The following is a 23064-nucleotide window of genomic DNA, read 5'->3' as shown; positions in this document are numbered from 1 at the left end:
ATCTACGTCGTCAATCTACGTCGTCAATCTACGTCGTCAATCTACGTCGTTAATCTACAGATACAGGCAGCGCGTTCCGTTACGTCGTTATATAAAGTAAGAATAAGATAGCCGCGGTCGCGTGGGGGTGGGTATGGGTGTGGACGTGGAAGACGAAGAGGAAGACGAAGACGAAGGCGAAGAGGAAGACAAAGGAGTTACTGCTACTGCTGCTACTAGCTCGATCGTACGAACAAGTTATCCGTTAATTAAGTCCGAGCGATCAAATTAATAAAAAGACGTCGAAGTGGTTTGCGACCGTGGTTACGAAGGGTCTACATATACTTCGTATGTCTGAACTACAGTCGGAATAACCAAGTGGTACAGTCGGAATAACTCGAACCTTTTAATAACTATAGCAGACCTCTTCCATAGCAGCAGGACCTCTTCCACGATAATAGAGGTAAGCAGAGTCCTATCCAGAGTCCTATCCAGAGTCCTATCCAGAGTCCTATCCAGAGTCCTATCCAGAGTCCTATCCAGAGTCCTATCCAGAGTCCCGTCCAGAGGCCTATCCAGAGTCCTATTAAGCTAACCTCTTCCATAGCAGCAGGACCTCTTCCACGATAGCAGAGGTAAGCAGAGTCCTATCCACAGAGTCCTATTAAGCAGTCCCATTAAGCTAACCTCTTCCATAGCAGCAGGACCTTTTCCATAGCAGCAGGACCTCTTCCACGATAACAGGTAAGCAGAGTCCTATCCACAGAGTCCTATTAAGCTAAACTCTTCCATAGCAGCAGGACCTCTTCCACGATAACAGGTAAGTAGAGTCCTATCCAGAGCCCCATTAAGCTAACCTCTTCCATAGCAGCAGGACCTCTTCCACGATAATAGAGGTAGGCAGAGTCCTATCCAGAGTCCCATCCAGAGTCCGATCAAGCTAACCTCTTCCATAGCAGCAGGACCTCTTCCATAGCAGCAGGACCTCTTCCATAGCAGCAGGACCTCTTCCACAGCAGCAGGACCTCTTCCACAGCAGCAGGACCTCTTCCACAGCAGCAGTATTCATAGGTGTATTTCAGGACTAGGACTTCTTAGCTCAGGGAAGGAGGCAGGCCCTCGAAACGAAATAGACTTATCGTGGTGGTTTACATAGGAGCCTTAGTATAGGCCAGGCATAGATACTAAGTATAATTATATCGTATTCATATATATCCATATGAAATTTGCACCAGTAATATGTCTTGACCATGCTTGCTTCTTATTGGCTATGCACCTCCCAGGTTAAAGTTAGGATAGTGTCATTTCTAAGGATAGCTTGAAATCCAAGGATAGTGATGTATCTTGTCGAAAGAAACCGAGCAGTGATAGGCTAGAATCCAAGGATAACTAATACCCACCGACTCCCGGTAAGGTATGTACAGCTCACTACCTAGGTACAGTGATGAGACAAAACTGTCGAGCCGATGTATCTACTTACAGCACCACGTTATAGGTGTGCGTAGGTAGGTACATCGGCTAGTTACTGTACCTACCTAACCTACCAAATCATGACGTAGCCGCTTAACGCCGATCAGGCGATGTTCAACAATACGATAAAGCCAACTTCAATGTACCAGTCATACATATACAGGTAGTAATCTATAAGAAGGATAGTGGAAAGTATATGTATTAGAAAGAGGGGAAAATATTTTGAATATAGTGTACTTAATAAGTTCTGTTTTTATATCCGTAAGACACTTGAAAACACAAAGTACATATATCTATAGCTTATAGTCCGTTGTACTTCGTAAGTATTGAGTCTTTTAACTTCGTATACTCATATAATACGTACCTTCTCTTCATCGTCGTGGAATTCAAGCACCCCACCACGAAGTTAGCTGTTCGCCTCGCTACTAAGCAGAGGCCAACTTCCTACGACGCTGTGCTTCTGATAACCTGTCATCATCATCATCATAGGCACACGAAGGCCTTCTAGCCCGACAGACAGGGTCTGCCACCCAAAGAATTTGCCGCTTTTAGCGAAGCGGATAGTTACCCTCTTCTGTTTCGCAGCACGTGGACATAAAGTATTTGCGACGTCCGCTGAACGCGCGGATGGATATATCGATATACGAATAGGATGGTGCCATAAGGGTTGGGAACCCAGAGATGAGATTTTGATCAATCCAGGAGAAAGTTGTTCTTCGGCAAACTCGTCCCTCAGGGGACTCCTCCTCCAACTTCTACATCAAGTCAGACATACCCGGCAGACATGTTTCGCAAGACTTATGCCTGGCTACTTGGCCAGTTGCATGCGGCCAAACCTTCACTCCTCTCCAGGAAGCCGCATTTCAACTTCATTTCGGCGCACTGTGAGTGACTCTTCCCACCCCTTGGCCGTGCATGTCATGACCGGCCATGCACCCACTAACCAGCTCCGAAGACTTCTGGATCGTCGGGATGACCATGTTCGCCTCGATCCTCATCTATGCGACCGCCGACGGCCAGCTCCAATACATAGATGCCTTATTTTTCGCCAGTGGCGCAAACACCCAAGCTGGCCTGAACCCCCTCGACGTCAACAAGCTCAACACTTTTCAGCAGGTCTGCATCTACCTTTTCATGATGACCTCGAATCCCATCACTGTACACTCTTTTGTCGTCTTCCTCCGCTTGTACTGGTTCGAGAAATCCCTCCGAAGGATGGTGAGGAATGCCCGTGCCAGGAGAGCAACCATTCCCAGGTCTCGGACCAGGTCCTTCATCTCAATCCGTGGTAACCAAAGCTCAGCCGAGAGGGGCGTGGCTGGATGGAACATCAGGGTCATGCCGAACTCAGGTACACGGATTACCAATGACGACGTGGTCTCCAAGCCAAATATGGACGATTCGCAAGGTAGCGAAAATGAAACATGTACAGCCACTGCCGTGAACCCGCCGACAGGCCCGACCGAGGGACCTCACTCGACCGAACCTCCGTCAGCACACCACCCAATGCAAATTACCTTCTCCGAGACGGTTACAAGAAGTGACGGCCTAAATCCAGTTCTCGCTAGACTCCCATTTCCTCAATCAAGCCACGACAAGGGAGCCGCGATTAAGCCGCGACGCGCCAGCCAGGAGGTGCTCCGAATCCCCAACCCGAGAGACGCCGAGTTGGGAATAAAGCCAACACCTGTAGAAGATGGGCATGCCTCAGAACTCGAGGACGAGGTGGGCGAGAATCACTCTCGTTTGGGGTCTCGAGAAAGGCCGAAGAACGGGGCCAGCAGTAATACACCCGGCCGGGGCACAGCTGCGCGGCAACGACAGCAGACCATCACGATTGCTGAGCCTCCACAGCCTCCCAGCAGTCAGACAAGGCGACGGGATCACGCCGGGTCTCATCCCGACCCGCGGAATGGGATCATGGGCAAGCTGTCGAATAAGGCTTCCATCTTGGGGAACATCCTGGAACCCCTCAAAATCCGCAAGCCCCGAGCTTTCCGGGGCGGCAGCAGGAAGTATCACGTCACTGGAGACAACGAGTCGGGCGATGAAAATGTCCCCGGGTTACACCATAGGGCCAGACGCCGCACATTCGACGCCATCAAGGAATTGGTATCCAAGGGCCAAGTCGACGATGCTCCGTATCTCAGCTGGGCCCCTACACTTGGACGAAACTCCCAGTTTCTAGAACTATCCGAGGACCAGCGCGAAGAACTGGGTGGCATCGAATACCGGTCCCTCAGGATCCTGGCTTTGATCCTTGTCCTCTACTTCTGGGGCTTCTGGCTCATCAGCCTGCTATGCCTCGTCCCATGGATTCAAAGCAGTGCCAACGAAGAGTATGCCCAAGTTGTCGATGCTGCTGGGGTGTCTAGGACTTGGTGGGGCCTGTTTACTGCCAACTCGGCCTATCTGGACGTCGGGTTCGCTCTGACGCCGGACAGCATGATGTCTTTCAACCGATCTCAATACGTACTCATGATGATGACCTTCCTTATCATCATTGGGAACACCGGATTTCCGGTCATGCTCCGGGCCATTATCTGGGTCATGGCACGTCTAGTGCCGCGTGATACGGGGCTGTGGGAGGAGCTTCGGTTCCTGCTTGACCACCCTCGTCGTTGCTTCACGCTTTTGTTTCCAACTGGGCCTACTTGGTGGCTCTTCTGGATTGTGGTCTCTCTTAACGCTATAGACGTTATTTTCTTTGTTATTCTCGACGTAAGTCTCATATGGTCTTCCACACGCCGGCCCGGCGGCGCTGACTCGTTCTTCTCGCAGTTCAATGAGCCCCCCGTCAGCGAGCTTCCCGTTCACCTCCGTATGGTGAATGGCATCTTTCAAGCCGTCTGCACGAGAACGGCTGGGTTTTCTTCTATGAATATTTCGTCCCTACATCCGGCCGTGCAAGTCTCTTATATGATCATGATGTATATTTCCGTTTTCCCGATCGCCATGTCCATACGTCGGACCAACGTCTACGAGGAACAGTCGCTCGGTATCTATGCCTCTGGCGAAGATGACGGCACCAATAACGAGTCTAGCGGGATGTCCTTTATCGGATCACACTTGCGTCGCCAGCTGTCATTCGATTTGTGGTACGTGTGCCTGGGGCTTTTCGTGCTGACAATCGCGGAAGGCTCGAAGATCAAGAAGAACGAGTTCAACGTCTATAGCTTGCTCTTCGAGATCATCAGCGCGTACGGTACCGTAGGACTGAGCTTGGGATACCCCGGCGTCGACACGTCGCTGTCTTCACAGTTTAGCACTGTCGGGAAGCTGGTTATCATTGCCATGCAGATTCGAGGACGCCATCGTGGGCTTCCGTACGGCCTCGATCGGGCCGTGCTACTGCCTAGCGAAGACCACTTCAAGGCAGAAGGCCAAGAGATGCAGCCGGTCCTCAGCCGCCAGGTGTCCAGGGCAACAGGTCGCACTGCCGCAACGGGAGCCGGGGCAGACCAGGCACGTGGGCGGAGCCTACATAGAGGCCTTATCTCTTCGATACTCCACCCAGGACCGCCCCTGTCCCGGGAATCGCGAACTCGATCCCGCAAGATGTCGCCGGACAATGAATGGAACATGGCAGACGGAGCGGGCTTGCGACGTCGTCACACCGAGCCAGTCGAAAATACCGACTTGAGCCCTGATGAAGAGTGTCAGGCGAGTGCACGGCGCACAGTGACAACACCGGCGCATTAGAATGCACTTGCCTACGGCCATTTGTACCTTCTTTTTTCCCCTCGCTGGAATATGCATGTGTGTTGTGTAAGAATCTATGATATCGCAAGTCGAAGTTTTGGATTCACTGTCGTGTTTCAGCTTATTTCATCTATTGCTATTATGCTATTATGCTTCCCCCTCTTCTCCTGCCCTCTTCCCTTATTCATATTGTTATAAAGTTGATTTTGTTGGTCCTAGCCAAGTTTATGTATGGTACGAAAAGGAGAGAGCGCCATTTAGGGGGTGGCCCTGGTTCCGTGTAGGACGATATAGAAAACTCGGTCCATATTCCATGAATACTTCAGTGTACATCCTCAATTTTAATACAAGTACATGTAAACATTTACATCAGGTATTGTACAAAGCCACATGTGTCTTTTTCTCCTCCCATGGCCATGTCTTTAGGGCTGCTCTCAAAACCTCGTCCCGACACTCCTGCCCTTGAATCCCCTGCCCTTATTCCTCATACTATGTCGCTCCTTCTTCCAGGCAGAGACGAGGTGGGTCACGCTGCCCATATCATGCTTGGGCTGGCGCATGAAGGTCAGGCGGGCCCTCCTAGCGCGCTTGGGCCGGCGCCAGACGATGTCGATTCCGACAACGGAAGGGGCATAGATCTTGTACCACATCTCGACGCCGATACGCATGAGCTGGCCACGGAGGAGCACGGCCGTGTCAACACCGCGGCGGCGGATAGAGAGGCAGACGCCAGCGAAGGGCTCGCCCGTACGAGTTGTCACGAGAAGGACATCGCCGACCTTGGCGGCGTCGGGCTGGTTGCGGTCGAACAGGCGGGTGCGGGCGCCGGTCGGGTCGAGGGTCGCCAGTTGCTTTGCCGTTAGGGCTGGAAACGGGTCTGGATGAGTGTGGCGGACTGTGGGCAGCGGAGGAGGAAGGGCGAAGTGACGGTGGTAGGAGATGCCAGGGGGTTTGGATGTATGGCCTGCTGTTGGGTCATTTATTGTTTAGTAAGACCGCCTTGAGGACAGAGGACAAAACAGATCAAGACAAAAAAGGGCTTTTCTTACTTGAGACTGGCGGCGGTGGTGACGATGAGGCTGAGGATTGGGACGGACCGTTGGTGGAGGTTGCAATGGACCTATGCCAAGTTCTCTGCTGTCGCGCCTGGCGGAGTGACCTTTTCAAGCAGCCAACAGGCCGCCGGAGACACGAGGAATTCATCTCTTTAATAACCAGCAAAAGATACCGATCAATCGTCTTGCTGATCTTCCGGATGTCGGGTTGCCTCGAGAGCAATCGCGACAGGATGGACTGCATCAAAAAAGTTGGCCGTCCATTCTGGGGTATGATAGGCTCGGGTCAAGGTTTCACCGGGACCTTGATTATTAGTGTACCTTGCCGTTTCATACCTGGGTAGGTAGCCTGTACAGTGGGTCTTAGCAAGTAACGAGTAAATAATACCACTAACGCGTACCTACGCGTCTTATTATTTTCAACACCATCAACCCATTAACTTCAAAAATTCGTTAAAAATCAACCATACCTCTAATTACGCCGCGCGTTAAGTATTCGCCTTATAAACGGACCCTGATTGCCTAGGCCTATCGCGATAGGCTTAGTTAAAAGGCGATCGCGATTAAATTCGATGTATCCCCCGGGTTAGTATAGGGTATCACGAACCGCTATTAGTAATAGACTTTAGCCGGTTAAATAAACGCTCCGGCCGCCCCCCCGCGATAAAGGTTTATAAAAAAAGATTTTATTTATTTATTATCTCTTACTCCGCTATCCTTATCCTACCTTAAGTAGCTAGGAGTTAGAATTCTAACTATATAGTCCTTCTTAGATACCTATAGGGGGGAAAACCGTAGTATAAGACTTAGGGAACTAGTATAAGACTTAAATAAAAACCCCTATACCCTCCTCCTCTAGGATTACTGCCTTATACGGGTACTATAAGGGTCCCGTTACTAACTTAATATATATACGAAACTCGTGGCTTCTATTCTAGGAAGCCGGTAGCGTTTTGCCCGTAACGGCTTTAAAGCCGACTACGTGCTTAATTAACAGCGCGCGCGTGATTATCTCGGTTTGGTTTATACGCCTTCTATATGCCCTAGGGCTAACTCTACGGGCCCACTACGGGCGACTTATATATACGCTTCCTAGGGTTTAAAGCTCCTAAGCTTCCCTGCTCTTCTTATAGCTATAGGCCGGGCTAACACGGGCTATATGCCTACGCAGAACGCTTATATAGTAGCGTAAGAGGCTGCTTCCGTATCGTGGAAAAGACGCCGCGTATTTTACCCACGCGCTCAGGGATAGCGCGATACCGTCTTCTTGTTTTCTCCACGGTAAGGCGACTAACTCCCCCGTAGCACCTATTAACGATTAGCGAAGCCGGGCGGAAGGTGGGTCTAATAGGCCCCCTGTTTAACCCTTATCGTATATACCGAGGCAGATAAGGGCTCCCTAGAACAGGATCTAAGTAGCGTAAAAAAGGAAAAGGGGTTCCTCTTTTACGTACGCCTCTAGCCGGATTCGAACTAACCCGGTTATCTAACCGTGTGCTAGGTATATATAAAAAAAGATATATCCTACGGTTAATTACTATCGACCCTTTCGTTCTACCTAGTCAGTTAATTACTAGGTGCGCGCTATCTTATTCTAGGTCCACTTTATTAAAATACCTTAAAGAGGAAGGTATTCTATACCTTCGCGCGCTACGCCGGCTAAAACTAGCTAAATCGCACGCGCGCAGACGTCTAGAGTAGTCAATCAAATACGCCGTAAAGCCCCTATCATGGTGGAAACAGGTTATCTTTTTAGATAAAACCATAGTCGCGCGCGGCGAAGGAGAGAGGCAGAAATAGGTTTTCTGCCGCCGTATAAGTTAAGTTTATCGTTATATTATACCTTTACTAATAGTTTTATAGGGAAAGAGACTTTTAAAGGATATAGTCTAGCCTCGGGGCAAGCCAACACGCTATTTATAGATATTCTAGGGTGCTTTTTAGTCCCCCTTCCAGGGGACCCAAATTCGGCGCGCGGCGGCGTTACCGGAGCCATTATTCGCGATACCCTCGAAGAGCACCTGCCTACGATATACTAGCCGGATAGCGTATTCGTTTAAGATAACGCCTCTACTCACACAGCGCGCGTTATTTAAGATTAGCTACGCCCCTAGGCTAAAAAGAACGGTATTATACTGCTAGACTAGCCGCCGTATTTACCTGATCTTAATCCTATCGAAAATCTATAGAAATTACTAAAGGAGAGGATCTATTTAAAGTATCCGGAGCTCTCGGATATAAAGACTAATAACGTATTATATAATCTGCTTTGCCGGGCCGTGATCAAAGTATAGGACGATTTTAAAGATAAGCTTCTAGAGGACTTAATACTATTAATACCGCGGAGGCTCGCTGCTTATATCGAGGCTAGGGGATAGTATATAAAGTATTAAAAAGATATAACTAGATATTTCCACTTTACTGCTTCTACTCTATCTATTCTAAATTTCTTATACGCTTTTAAGTACTTTTCGTAAAGTTATATATATTCGAACTTATAGTGTTTTTAACCCGGGTTATATCAGTATATCTAAAAAGTGGGGCTTACTCGTTACTTATCCTAGAGTACCACTATTTATAGCCGCCCTGTCTAGTATTTATAGCCCTCTCTATCCTATTTCGGAAGGTTACGCGAGCCCGCGCAGTAGTCTGTATACGCTATTATCTTAGCTGTATATATCGCGTACCGGTATATACCTATATCGCGACAAAATTTTTATAGTGTTAAGTTTTAAATAAGTCTAAGTGAGACTCGGTATTCTTAAAATCAGTTAAATTAGCTAGTAAAATAATATGTTTCTGAATCGACTATCTTATTTAAAACTACCCTAAACTTAATCGCTGTTTACCGTGAAATAACTATTTAACTAAGGCCACTAATCGCGCTATGTTACCTATCGCTATAGCTACGGCGTAACCTAAAACTTACTCCTGGCCGCCTATTAATTCGAAGGCGGCACGTTTATATATGCTTAGAATACCTGCTGTTAAGTAGACTAATATACCTGCTAAGACTCTGGCCACTATATTTAGCTAGGCGGCTGCCCTTAAGGTATATAGCGATACCTACTAGTAAATACTAAAACCATCTCGGCCCTAAGCTTAGTAAATAACGCGCGGGTAGTCTCTATAGCAGCTGCTATAGCTGCCTATACCGGATTAATCCTCCTACGCCGCGGCCTTAGTTAATCCCTCTTATGCTACGATAGTAAGCGGCCACTTCGAGCCCTAGGGCCTTAAGTCCTAGGCGGCGCTTAACTCTCTTAAGTGCCGGCAGCGCGCGATCGCTACGGCCGTCGCGGCTCGCCAGGAGTGTTAGGCAGCTCCCTTAATTAATTCCGAGTCGATCGGACAGGAAAAGGATTAAGGATTCGGGTCCTTTTACGTATCTATCGTATTTTAGGCTAAAATAGGTAGTAAACGGTTAGAAATAAGATAATATAAGAGGAGCGGGCAAATATACTAGGCTCTGATTAACCTACTAGTGCGGATTAACTTAAGCACGTTCTAGTATGCCTACTACCTCTAGGCAGCGTAATATCGTATAGCGGTATAGTAATCCATACTACGCCTAAAAGGTCCTTGTATAGTTAGGAAAAGACTAACGAGTCCTAAAGGCTTCCTTTATAATTAGATACTATTACTAGATAAGCTTTAGCGCCTTAAATATAACCTCGAAGATAAGGCTAGAGATAACGGGTCGATTTATATATATTAGTGCGTGCTTTATACCCGCCTCTACTAGGCTAATCCTTAGTCGCTTACTCTTTTTGGTTATTATCTATTAGACTTACGAAAAGAGCTTATCAAGGTTAATTAGACGATTTCGAAGATACGTCTTAAGCTCTGCGTGGGCGGACTCTATACGGCTTATTGCTTTAATACCGTAGTTATAAAAATACTTTACTGCGTAGTTATAGAACTAATCGTGATACGGGAGGTAGGTCTATTTAAGATAATCCACAAGAGCTATAGTAAGGTTAGTAATAATAATAGTAGTAGAGGGTAATAGTAATATACCGAACTATTTATAGCCAAACTACCGCTTTAATAAGCCCTAGTGCTTATTAAATAATTCCTCTATTAGTATATAAACACAGGACCTTTATAAAGCGAGGAACCCGTTAACTATCGGCTAATTAGACGGCGCTAATATAGAAACACGCGAATCTCGTAGTACCCTAGCATAATTACTATCTTTAATTTCGCTAGTAATTAAGGCGGCGATTTCCGGATTACCGGCGAGTTATAAGGCGACGATATTATTACTCTTATCCTTTTCGCGAGCACTAGTATTATATTTATCGTTAAAAGGATTATATATAGCTATTATTCGGTTAGTAAAAAATTTTTATATACTAAACCCGATTAGGTAGGATAAGCGATAAGATAGCTAATATTATTATAAGAAAATTTTTTAAGGACCTACTACCCTACCCTATATATATATATACATATATAATTAATCTATTTATATATAGTAATCTAAAACACTAAAAAAGAGATCGTGGACTTAATTTACTGGGCGGGAAAAGGCTGCTTCCCTTAAGAGGGCCGTCCTATTTCTTTTTGGCATAAAGATTAACGTTCTTTATAATATGCTATATACAGATCTGCTAGTTAATAGTAGGGAAAATAACACTTAACGTATTTTTAAGAGCTTTATCGAAATCAGTGATAATAGAACTTAGAAACTAGATAGCCTTAATTACGAAGATCGCCTTTATCCTTTTATAAACCTATCTAAAAGCCTTTTAATTTTCCCTAGATACTAGGGTAAAGCAGTAATTATAAGAGCTATAGTCTGCGGCTATGCCTATAACCTCGAAAAAAGGTATATTAAAACGATTTACCTAAGTAAAGGTTAGTTAATCGTAAATAATCCTAGAGTTTATAGCCGGTATTTACTAATAGAATAGGTGTAATCTATAAGTAATAACTCCGGATTCTTTTTCTACTACTCGATATAGTCTTAATAGGTCTAAAAGATTATATCGATATAATTCGTATCGCGGTTAAAGTGCTAATAAACATGGTATTCGCCTAACGCCCCTATCTATAGTTTCTTAAGGAAATACTGCGTCGATAATAAAGGTCCGTACTTCTCCCGCCGTAGCTGCCCTTAATAGTTACGGATATCCTATGCGTTAATTAAAAGGCCGTAAGGGAGATCCTCCTTAAATTTTTACTATATTTGCCTAGTAATTTACGGGGCAGAGAGCTTACTTATACCCGATAGTTACTCGATTATTATCTTAACCCGGGCTACTCTAGCAGCCCGTTATAAATCCAGCCTCGCTATTACTAACATAGCTACTATATCCGACACGAGGGGAGGGTGGTTATAAAAATCCTTATCCGCGATAACGAATTCCTATGCCTCCCTAATTAGTACTATAATGGTAGCCTAAGGGTATCCGATTTTAGTTATTTTAGTAGCTCTTTTAGTGGCTTTAGATAGCCTCTATGCGCCGCCGCGGTTATAGACGAGTCGGATATAGAAGAGCTTACCGGTGGCACGCTTCCTGTTACCCGACTTTACGATACTAAAGCCGTGCTAACGATAATACGCCTTTACGGCTATAAGGAGCTTATCGTGGATAGTAATAGCCGGGATAATAGGCCTAGGGCAGGAAAAGGATATCGTGTATTCCGAGATACTTAAAGATAGATAAAAATAATCGAAGAATAGCAGTGATTTTATAGTATAGAGTATTCGAGATAAGTTATAGTGAATAGCGGTAGTCTTAACACTATGAAAATTTTGTCGCGATACAGGTACGTACCGGTACGCGATATATGCAGCCAAGATGATAGCGTATGCAGACTACTACGCGGGCTCGCGTAACCTTCCGAAATAGGATAGAGAGGGCTGTAAATACCAGACAGGGCGGCTGCAAATAGTGGTACTCCTTATCCTGAGTCACTGTACTTATTCATGATGGACGGGTAAAAGGTACGTACCTATTTACGGCGTACAGTGTACGTACCTGCTAGGTAATTCCCGAATAGGTACTATACTTTTCTGGCCGTGGTGAATTTTAGAGCGGCCAAACACAGCCGTTTTCTTCATTATCATTGTCCTTGACCAGAAGCTCCTCAGACGTCGTTGCCCTCAACCACGCCTTGCCGGGAGCATCTGAGGTGTATAGGACAAGATGGAGCGCACTCTCTTGAGGAGGTCCCTGATGCTCAGAGTGCCCGTCCGGCACTCAATGCCTGTCGCGATCCAACGACGAAGCGTGTCCCAGACATCCACAGAGCAACAGCAAAGTGAGTTCTAGTCACATTCGGCGCCTTTGTGTTTCTTTTCTTTTTTTTTTTTGATGGGCTCCCTTGAGAGCGTATCCAGGGGAATTCAATTCATCTCTGACAACTGTCATTCTATAGATCCCCATGTCATTTTCGACACAGATGTCAGCCCGGATCTCGCCCCAGTACTCACCGAGGTCCAGAACAAGATCGTCCTCCCATCCTACCTTCCCCGGCACCAGCGGCAGCGCATCTTCAATCCCAAATTCCGCGGTTCGCTCAAGAGTAATCCGGTGATCATCGAAATCGATGGGCTGACCCACCGCTTCGACCACATCCCTCTCGAGGCCAGGCCCTCCACACGCGCGTGCGTCTACAGCGCGCTGCAAAAGATGGAAACGGCCCGGGACTGGTCCAACTTTATCCGCCTATTCGCCGGGTTGAGGCGGGCTCATATTCACTTGTCCATCCCGAATTGGATCAAGATCATACGCCAGGTCGGCTCGAAGCGTCAAATTTACTCCATCATTGATGCTGCGAGGCAGATCCGCCGCACGGGTCTGGCACTCGACGTGCCGGCCAAGGTGCACGAGGTGCTTCTCTTCACCCAGGTCAAGGCGCTCGAGGCCGGATGGGCCAAGGAGGAACTCGAGCAGGCGCTGAGATGGTCTGTCATGGTGCTGGATATGGTGGCCGATCCTCGTCATGAGATGGCGGAGAGCCGACGCCCGGCCTGGTTCAACTGGCCGCTGGCTCGGGATCCGCTAGCCCTGGCCGCGCCGCTGCACCTCGCGGCGGCACTGGCGGTGGGCCACCATGGTGGGCAGGACATCGACGGCCAGGTCGCTGCCTGGGCCAAGCAGGTTGTGGTCGCGTGGCCAGAGGGCAGGGGAGTGATGGACCTGTATCCCGAGGCCGCCTACGAAGACAGCAAAAACGGAGGTGTGGGCTCGCTCAAGAGTGGAGGAGACTACGTTTCCAAGGTTTCAATGGCTTTGCACGGCCTACAGCTGGCAACGCAAGTGGTGGAACCTGCGTTGGCGGAGAAGCTGCGAGGTATCATCAAAGCCGTTGAGCCCGAGCTGGCTGGGCGACTTGGACAAATGGGAGAGCTCCACGAGGATGGCTTGCCGGCACAAGTGTACAACAATCAGTTCAACGGCCAGGGCGCCCTGAAGTTCGAGGTCACTGCGGCCTCCGCGAAGGATGGAGAAGAGGCTGCAAGCGGTGCATGAGGAAACAAAAGAGGGGCCCTCCGTCTTACTGGACCAAAGGGAAAGGCCCATGACGCTTGCGCGCATGAAAGATAGCAGGCCGAGGGTGAGTAGGCACCCCAAACAGCGGCTACCAGCCTCATCCTGCAGCTTCATTCCACGCTGGAATATGAAGGAAATTGTACAAGTAGAAGCTAGATATATGTACCTATACAGAAAACAATAACCCAAAAACTAATCATAAAACGTCCCGACGCGGCTAGGGCAGGACGATATACTTCTCCAAGTGCTTGGGTATCGCTCCGAGGAGATTCTTCGAGTCGAGCCATTTCTTGGAGAACAACCTGTCGGCGTAGCGATAGGCACCATCACACAATATGGTCACGACGGTGTGTCCACGGCCGAGCTTCTCGGCGACCTCCTTAGCAGCCACAACGTTCAAGCTAGAGCTGGCGCCTAGATACAGGCCCTCCTCGTCCAGGCAGCGGTAGACCATCTCGATGCTCTTCTCGTCGGAGATTTGGAGGGAGTCGTCGATGAGGCCAATGTCGGGCTTGAGGTTCTCGGTGACACGGCCCTGGCCAATGCCCTCGGTGATGCTGGAGCCGGTGCGCTCGCCCAGCTTACCGCCCGACTGGAGGTAGCTGTACAGGACGCTCCCGGGCGGGTCGGCGAGGAAGCTCTTGACGCGACCGCCGCTGACGTCCTTGAGGTAGCGGGTGACGCCGGCCAGGGTGCCGGCAGTGCCGGTGGCGCAGGTGAAGGCGTCGACGCGGCCGCCGGTCTGGTGCCAAATCTCCGGGCCGGTGGTCTCGATGTGGGCGCGGCGGTTGGCGACGTTGTCGAACTGGTTGGTCCAGACGGCGTTGTCGAGCGACTCGGCGTGGCGGCGGGCCTGGTGGTTGTAGTTGTCCGGGTTCTCAAAGGCGACGGCGGGGACGGGGTACACCTCGGCGCCGAGGAGACGGAGCAGGTCGATCTTGCCCTGGGACTGGGTGTTGGGCATGTAGATGACGAGCTTGTAGCCGCGCGACCTGCAGACGTGGGCGAGGCCGATACCGGTGTTGCCGGCGGTGCCCTCGACGACGGTGCCGCCGGGCCGTAGGAGGCCGCGCTCCTCGGCGTCCTTGACGACATATAGGGCGGCACGGTCCTTGACGCTACCTCCGGGGTTCATGAACTCGGCTTTCCCCAAGATTTCGCAGCCCGTCTGTTCGGATAGACGGTTGAGGCGGATGAGCGGCGTGTTTCCGATAGCTAGACACGAGGGAGTGAGTACAGTTGCCAAGACCCGGGGGACGGGGCGAAAAGGGAGAGAGAGAGAGAGAGAGTCATGGATGTTAGACGGCGAGAAGGAGGACATACCGCCAGTCATTCCCTTAACGACGCCTTGGGCCTTGGCCAGATTCACGAGGTATGGGCTCGGGGCTGCGGGAGGAGTCGCTGCCGTCGCAAGACGACGAACGCTGTGACGGAACGACATGGTCGTAAAATGGCCAGGCGTACAGCGATGTAGAATGACGATTGGGAGGAGTTTGCTACGGGAGTCTCGGAAAGTTAGTCAAGTGTGCGAGGAGGGCTCAATGGTCGTTCTGAATTGGCTTTGACACTCACTTTCGAGAAGCTTTCGTGTCAAGTCCGAGATGGAATCCCGAGTTTCGGAGACATGGGACAAGTTCCCTACCTTCCCGCTATTGTGGGGCTCTACCCGTGCCGCCAAGCTTACATAATGCGTAGCCGTAGGTACGTACCGTACACCACATGTTGATGAGTGCCAGTTGACCTTTGCGGCAGAACAGATGCGGATATCTTGGGTGGTATTTTAGATGGATATTTGATGCTTCAATGGCACAGATCAAAGTTGAAATGAGCGGCGGTATGCGGTAATACTGTTGTTGATTGATTTGGGTTGGTGTAAGCTCAGGGCCAAGGCGCCGGCCCAACAGCCTACAGGTACCTGTGAGAAACCACCCACAGGTCTAGATGCCACTAGCTGGCCTAGCTGACACACCCACTGAAGCCTCTCTATGTTCAGCATCTTGCCACTGCACTGCATCTTAAGCTAATAACACAACACCACACGCATTGGGTTCTCTTTATTCGCTACATCATGGCAATAGGCGGCCATGGCTGCTATGCCAACTACTTTGTCTTAGATAGGTAATATGTATATCATTGATGTTCGTCTCTCGTTCATCCAAATGTTCATGTTGCACTCATAACCTCATAAACTTCATCAAGGAGCCTGACAGCCAGATCGTCTACCGGCCGGCACTATGCTTTATCGTGCTGAATATGTGTGCCCGTTGCCCCATCCAGTAGCTGGACATAAGGACTAGGAAAGAGTCCCGAAGCTCCCATATACACACCGAAGAACCAGTCTCCGTTCACATCCTCGACCTCCCTCACTTCTGCCCCCTTAGGAAACAGTAACTCGTCATCGGCTTTGGGATACCATGACCACGTCGCTATAGCCGACATGCCAGTACCTCCAACTGGCGGGAACGTCTCTACCGGCAATGTGGCCGCTGCTGGATCGTCGCTTGCCCCAGCGCTGTCTGTCCCGGCGTCGGCGTCGGCATTGGCATTGGCATTCGCCGCATTGGGCCTCGAAGCAGCCACGTCCAAGGTCACGAGTCGTTCTCGTTTCCTGTCGCCTTCGAACCAGGACCACTTCTGTAACCCTTCGATATCCGCGGGACCAACTCGTAGTCTGCGCCCGCCGACGAGATCAGCCACTACATGGCGGAACTGTCCTCCGGGTCCGTCCCGAAACTCCACCACGACCATGCGATGCCCTCGTTGGGGGCACCTGCGCCATCCGGCCGTCCCATTCTCCTCGCTGATCTGACCTCGCGCGACGAGGGCGGTGTAACACTCTTTACAGACGTCATAGTCGCCAGGGTTGGTGTCCGGTTCGATCGAACTCGTGCAGCTGAAGCAGTGAAAGCGCATGTCCCGCGGCCGAATCGGGTCCTGGCAGACGTCACAGCGCGTCGTGAAGGTGAGCGGCCTGAATGGGCCGGCGTTCCAGACACTGGGTCCCGTCAGGAGGCTGGCGGCCTGCGGCGGCTGCCGTGACCGTGGGCTAGCGGGAGGTGTGTGTGATGCGGGTGGCTGGTACGTAAGCGGGAGCAAGGGGTGAGTGCACGAATTGCCCTGGTTGACGCAGTCGTTGCAGAAGCCCCAGTCGCCCTGGTTGCACAGGTCGCACCGCCAGTAGCACTCGTTGGCCCAGGCCCCGCAGCGCGCGCAAAAGTAACCGCTCTCAAGCCGCTTGACGGGGTCGTCGGTCGTCAGCGTCCGCCGGCCATCGGCGCCGCCGGGCGTGATCTTGGGCGGTAAGTAGCGGTTGGCCGTGAGCACGTGCGGTCGGGGGAGATCATCGCGACCATTCTGGCGAGCCCTGTCCCACTTGGCATAAGCGCCATGGCCGAAGCCGAACCAGTGCAGACACCCCTTGCCGGTCCGGTAGCAGTCTAAGCACAGGTTCCAGTTCCCGCTGGCGCAGATGAGGCAGTTGTAATGAACTTGGTACTCAATGTGCGATTTTGAACAGCGCGAGCAGGTAATCGATGGTTCGGGGTAGAGCTGGGTGCGACTCCGTTGCTGATTGAACGGCGCTGATTGACCGGACGATGATCCCGAGACCGATGTGGTCGGGTTAACAACGGCCAGGTCAGCCGGCCGATTGCCACGGTTCAGAGGGCCCGGCGTCGATGCGAAGTTGGCCGAGACCAGGCTCGTGAGATCCGGGAGCCGGCTGGCAAAGGATTGATCGCGTGATGTGGACGAAGAAGACCCGGCGACGGTCGTCGGCACCGTTCTGGAACAGCTTCGCCCATCACTGGACGCTGCCCGAGGAGGAGTAAGGCCATCTTGACTCTGCGTCCGAGGGTTCAGGTCGGTCCGTGGCCGAGTAGCCAGACTCGGGCCAGACTGCGTACCGGGGGCGGGTACGGCTGAGGGACGGCAGCTACTCGAGCTCCTCCCTCGTTGTCGGCCGCTCCGCGTGTCTGGAAGAGCGGCACTGAGTGTAGGTGGTGGTCGGGTGCGTCCTTCCACGACACTAGTGGCACTTGCCGACCGGGTGTGTGGACGGCGCCTGTCGTGTTGCCGTCCATTATCCGATGACGAGGCGGCAGATGTCGATGCTGGTGCTGCCGGCGGCGATGACGAGGATGATGACGATGGCAATGATGACGACGTGTCGACTACTGCTTCTGCTGATGTAGTCGTGCTTGCGGCTACGGGGCGTAACGACTCCTGGGCGGGTTCTGTAACGAGACGTGATGTAGTGATGTTGTTTGGACTCGCATTGCCGTTATCATTCCTCCTGTTTGACTCGATGACCCGTGGTCGTTCTCGTTCTCGTTCTCGTTCTCGCTCTCGCTCTCGCTCCCGCTGCCTCCTGCGATAGGCCTCGGTGATCTTGCGACTCAGGTCGTCATTTCTGCCGAGGTCGATATTGTCCAGATCCAGTCCATCCAGTAATCCTTCTTCCTGGATCTGCCTTGCGAACTCCTCAATTTCCCGCTCGATATCTCGCTCGTTGAGGTCATCCGAACTGATGAGGGAGCGCAAGGACGACTGGTGCTCGATCTGCCGGTGACGCGCATCCGACGCATTATCCCGCCGTCTCCTGGAGTCGCTCCGTCTCCGCCGGCGATGATGGTCCCCTGTCTGTGGCTCTGGATGCAGCTGATCGCCGTGGTAACGGGCGTCCTCGCCATGGCGTCGAGCTACGCCGTCGTGGCGCTGGCTACGGGCACTCTCCCCACTCGGGTCACGGCTTCTTCTTACACGTCCCTCGCTCGACCTACTGTCCCGGCGCCTTCGGCGTCTTGGCCCCGCCGATGTGAGCGGGGCGTCGCCGTGCACTTCTCTCAGACTCATCTCGCGCACCTCGTCGATCAGCATCCGGTCTTCCTCTTCGAGGCGTCTGGCGTCTGGTGTTACATTGGAGCTCCGATGTCGGGGCAACACTTGGTCGCCACGCTTGTATTTGGCCGCGAGTTCTTCCTTTTCAGCTGCTGGTCGATCCTTCCCGGGGTTCGCAGAGATAAACATCTCCAACAGCGTCGTAACAGTGGCATTGTGCCTCGTGTCCCGAACGGGGGCGCGGCATGAGGGACATGTGAATGTAGGAGTACCGGTGTCCTGTAGGGCTTGGTTTTCTTGGAAAGCGAACCAGTCTTTCAGGCAGGCACCGCAGTAGGTGTGCAGGCAGTCGAGCAATGTCAGGGGTTGATAGAGGAGCTCCGTGCAAATCTGTATTACTCTCCAACGTTAGCCTGTTTCTGTTGCCAAGAGTACGGGGACACCTGGTAGTGCCAGTAGATGATCTGCCAGGCCAGATGTTGCAGACGTACAGAGCAGGTTAACTCCTTTTCGAGGTCCATGGTCGGTCTCGAAGGATCCGTATCATGGTACAGGATCGCCCACTGTTCGCGAACCAAGGGTATCGAATGTATATCCCAAATGATAGGTAGGTAGATAAGTGAAGAATATATATGTAAGGAAACAAAGACTTTCAGAAAAGGCTCTAGAAATGATACGGGAGGGAACCGCAGGAGAGTAAACAAATGCGCAACATCTCATGATCATCCATCAGATGGTCCAATAGCCAAGCGCCTGTGCGTTACCCTGCCTTCTCCCAGCGCCCACAAGCCGGCTAGTGCCGTTGTGGCGGGCGGCTGAAAACCGTTATAAAAGAGTCGAGAGAGAGACAGGGTCTTGGGAGAGGGATAACGAGTAGTAAGGTTGGAAATGGGAGGCTCGGCACAGAACCTATTCGAAGGTGGGGAAACGCATGAATAGGTATCTACTAGGAAGGTTGGTAGGTGGTGAGTAAGGGCAAAATGATCAGTACGATAGTGTATTCGTAAAGGGGTTCCTTGAAGGAGGAAGTGACGGGACGGGCGCTTGAGCATTGCGTACGAAGTACTTCGTGGTACCGAAACAATACAGAATACAACCCACCTTGTAAGCTCTCGTTACACCCACTATACCCAAGGTAGACAAGAACGGTCGTGGGGTAACAGTACCTAGTGTACTTGCAACGGTACAGGCGGCCTCTTCGTCAAACCCTCTCCAAGAGCATGAGAATTCCATGAACAACTCGTTTTTAATTCGACATATAAATGGTGTCAATTTTATGGGATATGGTCCCAGACCGGAATCCCTCCAGCCAAATTCCACTGATACAGTGGTTTTCCTCTTCTACACATGGTCTTCTTAATATATTATCTGCAACTCCGAAGTGTTCAACATATCCATTAATAGACAGTGGGCGCCCGGCTCTCTTCACGAATGGGTCCACTCCGCCTTCTTCTTCTCGGCGAATGCCTTCATGCCCACCTTCTGATCGTTGCTCCCGAACAGGCCGTGGAACACTCGCCTTTCGAACTCGACGCCGTCTCGGAGAGGTAGGTCCTGGCTCTTGTTGACAACCTCCTTGCACGCGTTGATGGCCACCCTCGAATACCCCGCAATCGTCTCGGCCGTCTTCAACGTCTCCTCCATCAGTGCCTCGTACGTCGGGAACGCCCGCGCCGCGACACCCCATTGAGCCGCCTCGGTGCCCGTGAAGGACTTGCCCGTCAGGATGAGCTCCATGGCCTTGGACTTGCCGATCGCCCTGGTCAGCCTCTGGCTGCCACCGGCACCCGGAATCGTGCCCAGCTTAATCTCCGGCTGGCCAAAGTTGGCGCCCTCGGTGCAGTAGATGAGATCGCACATCATGGCCAGCTCGCAACCCCCGCCCAGAGCGTGCCCAGATACCGCCGCGATGATGGGCTTCTTGACCTCTGTGGTCAGCAGGGACCACGATTCGATGAAGGACTTGGTGTAGGCTTCCGAAAAGGTCAGGGGAGCCATCTCCTTGATGTCCGCTCCCGCCGCGAAGGCCCTCTGCGACCCCGTCAGCACGATCACAGACGTGTCATCCGACTGGTTGAACGCCCTGAGGGCCGTGTTGAGCTCGTTGATAAGCGGCGTGCACAGGGCATTGAGCGCCTTGGGTCGGTTAAGAGTCACTACACAAGAGCAAGGTTAGCACATTTCATGTTAGTACGGGTTACCACCCACGCTGCGTGGTCTCATCTAGTGTATATCTCACCTTGACCAACGCCAGGCTTTGGCTGCGACACCTGGATGTACTCGTAAGAGTTGCTCGAGTAAGACCTTGTGATTCTGGGTAGAGTCGAGGCCTGCAGGCGCGAGGCAACGGGTCTCATGTATCGTAAGGAGTTCATGGTGATCGCTCTGCTAAAGGAATCTGAATGAGGTTCGAGTGTCGGCGTGAGCTGGAAGATAACAGGATAGCTATCGTCACAAATGTGAAAAGAATACGAGTAAAAGGACAAAACACAATGGATAACAATCAATTCGAGTCGGGACTTCAATCAATGGTTCGATGGTCTCGTATCTACGTTTGTAGAAAAGTAAGATCAAGCGGAGCTATGGCCATGGAGATGTATGGAAAGCATCGGCTCAATACCGAGGATACTCGGGATAATGACATCCATGCTCTAGGACATGCGCTGGTACGAGTTTGGGGCCTGTACAACGTACCCTTGACGTAATGATGTGTAATCTCTGTATCTTCGTACCTCAGTCTTACTATTATATAATCAATCAGACACTCAGCCACCCTGGAGTGGCTTGGCTAGCTTTGTCTCAACCGTTGGTAACAAATACGAAGCATGGTTAAACTCCGGCTCCAAGTATATCGATGTTCTCCCTACGTGGCTAAATAATCTACTCAATTGGTAAGGAGTCGTCAGTAGGCTCGATATCACGGCAGCCTAGCAACATTTTTTCAAGGGATTACTGTCATCCACGCGACGCAACCTCGTCGCCGACTCGTACACGCTGTTGTCTCGATTAACCCTTTTTTTCGACGAGATTCTACCGACGTGTCCGCCGTCACGAACCTAATCTCTCAACGCGCTCGTACCTAGCTGTGCGACTACGACGATAATGGAGTCCCTGGAGCCGGAACCTTCACCTTTCGCGGCCGTGAGCGCGCAGGGGTCAAGAATTCAAAGAGTAGGCAAATCTGACATCTCCCCCGCCCCTCTCCCGGTCTATCAATTCTGCATTCTACCGTCGCTTTGGATGTCGCGACGGGGCCAGCTAACATAGTCTCCCCCCTAGTACTACCAAGCCCTCCTCGACCAGTCGACACCATATGTTCTTTATCGATGGCTCAGCACCGGCGCGCTTATCATCGTCTTCTTCTTGCGCATCTTCCTTGCGCAAGGCTGGTATATCGTGGCGTATGCCCTGGGCATCTACCTTCTAAACTTGTTCCTCGCCTTCCTGCAGCCGAAGTTCGACCCTTCGAATGACGCACTCGACAACGAGATGGAGGACGGCTCCGTGGGCACCCTTCCGACCAGGCAGGACGAAGAGTTTAGGCCCTTCATTCGCCGTCTGCCCGAGTTCAAGTTCTGGTACTGGGCCACGCGCGCTATTCTCATCTCCTTCACATGTACCTGGTTCGAGATTTTCAACGTGCCGGTTTTCTGGCCCATTCTCGTCATGTACTGGTTCATGCTCTTCGTACTTACCAGTATGTTTTCCCCCAACCCCGTTTTTGTTTTATTTTCGACAATCGCAAGCAGACAGAATCCGTTAACATGGTATTCTAGTGCGCAAGCAAATTCAGCACATGATCAAGTACCGCTACGTTCCCTTTACTTTCGGCAAGAAGAACTACACGAAGAACAGCTCTTGAAACCATTCACATACGATTTCACTGTTGCAGGGCACGGCCTACTTGCTGGGGGCCAATCTTAGGGCGACAACGGTTACGATTACCTATGTATAAACATTCAATGCACGGGAATAGACGATCGGGATGCAGGAGGTCGAATTTCTCGTTAATAGATCTTCCTTTCTGGGACGATTGCGAGACACTTAGGGGAACCCTTTGTTTTGGGTCGAGTGGCTCGACTCCGTCGTCTCGATAAATATTCATCTCGCAGCCATGACGCTGAATGAGTGAAGGCCGCCATCATTCAGCATCCCGGAGGCGGGAGTCTTTCTGTTGCCATGTATGCTGTACCTTATTCATTGGAATGACTGGGACAAAAAAAAATGGCGGAAGAAGCGACCAAGGGCATGCATGGTCTCTCAATAATGAATACACTGTGGGGTAGCAGCGTCTTCAATGGCATAAACGTCTACAACTATTTGTATCCGTAATACGAGCCACATGCTTAAAATGATACATAGGTAACTTCCTTGCGAGACTTCTAGATGAATGGGAAGCGAGCGAGCGTCTCGTGTATCGGGACTCTTTGGAGGTGCAGATGCCTTCGATACATTTTATACATTTGATTACTAAGTACATGTAGGTACCTACCTATTTCGGGAGCTACGAA

The 23064-nt window shown here is 50.9% G+C and overlaps 7 protein-coding genes across 7 annotated transcripts; 3 read left to right on the top strand and 4 right to left on the bottom strand.

The window, feature by feature from the left end:
• Positions 1–2233: 2233 nt before the first annotated feature.
• Positions 2234–5151, top strand: ACRALDRAFT_2044130 (uncharacterized protein; the record flags this gene model as incomplete). Its single annotated transcript, XM_071021404.1, has 3 exons — positions 2234–2333; positions 2405–4170; positions 4231–5151. 3 exons carry the CDS (start codon positions 2234–2236, stop codon positions 5149–5151), a joined length of 2787 nt encoding a protein of 928 aa, XP_070872834.1.
• Positions 5152–5585: 434 nt separating this feature from the next.
• On the bottom strand, positions 5586–6354 carry ACRALDRAFT_1071799 (mitochondrial 54S ribosomal protein bL19m; the record flags this gene model as incomplete). The annotated part of the gene is made up of 2 exons (XM_071017897.1): positions 5586–6115; positions 6201–6354. 2 exons carry the CDS (start codon positions 6352–6354, stop codon positions 5586–5588), a joined length of 684 nt encoding a protein of 227 aa, XP_070872833.1.
• Positions 6355–12364: 6010 nt separating this feature from the next.
• ACRALDRAFT_1071800 (uncharacterized protein) lies at positions 12365–13693 on the top strand (the record flags this gene model as incomplete). Its single annotated transcript, XM_071017898.1, has 2 exons — positions 12365–12479; positions 12597–13693. 2 exons carry the CDS (start codon positions 12365–12367, stop codon positions 13691–13693), a joined length of 1212 nt encoding a protein of 403 aa, XP_070872832.1.
• A 238-nt stretch (positions 13694–13931) lies between these two features.
• ACRALDRAFT_2029555 (uncharacterized protein) lies at positions 13932–15155 on the bottom strand (the record flags this gene model as incomplete). Its single annotated transcript, XM_071020597.1, has 2 exons — positions 13932–14929; positions 15038–15155. The coding sequence occupies 2 exons, from the start codon at positions 15153–15155 to the stop codon at positions 13932–13934; spliced, it is 1116 nt and encodes a 371-aa protein (XP_070872831.1).
• A 585-nt stretch (positions 15156–15740) lies between these two features.
• ACRALDRAFT_1064984 (uncharacterized protein) lies at positions 15741–19368 on the bottom strand. Its single transcript, XM_071017078.1, has one exon. The coding sequence runs from the start codon at positions 18740–18742 to the stop codon at positions 15947–15949; it is 2796 nt and encodes a 931-aa protein (XP_070872830.1). The 5' UTR covers positions 18743–19368; the 3' UTR covers positions 15741–15946.
• A 218-nt stretch (positions 19369–19586) lies between these two features.
• ACRALDRAFT_1064986 (uncharacterized protein) lies at positions 19587–21135 on the bottom strand. The gene is made up of 2 exons (XM_071017079.1): positions 20793–21135; positions 19587–20709 (listed from the first exon to the last, which is right to left on the bottom strand). Exons 1-2 carry the CDS (start codon positions 20926–20928, stop codon positions 19979–19981), a joined length of 867 nt encoding a protein of 288 aa, XP_070872829.1. The 5' UTR covers positions 20929–21135; the 3' UTR covers positions 19587–19978.
• Positions 21136–21451: 316 nt separating this feature from the next.
• Positions 21452–22998, top strand: ACRALDRAFT_1043961 (uncharacterized protein). The gene is made up of 3 exons (XM_071015331.1): positions 21452–21724; positions 21833–22250; positions 22330–22998. Exons 1-3 carry the CDS (start codon positions 21656–21658, stop codon positions 22413–22415), a joined length of 573 nt encoding a protein of 190 aa, XP_070872828.1. The 5' UTR covers positions 21452–21655; the 3' UTR covers positions 22416–22998.
• The last annotated feature ends 66 nt before the right edge of the window (positions 22999–23064 follow it).

This window comes from Sodiomyces alcalophilus (genome assembly GCF_042370955.1).
Source record: "Sodiomyces alcalophilus JCM 7366 unplaced genomic scaffold ACRALscaffold_7, whole genome shotgun sequence".
In the NCBI taxonomy this organism is placed as follows: domain Eukaryota; kingdom Fungi; phylum Ascomycota; class Sordariomycetes; order Glomerellales; family Plectosphaerellaceae; genus Sodiomyces; species Sodiomyces alcalophilus.
The sequence above is the reverse complement of the archived record's forward strand: the minus strand, read 5'-3'. Positions and strand labels throughout refer to the sequence as shown.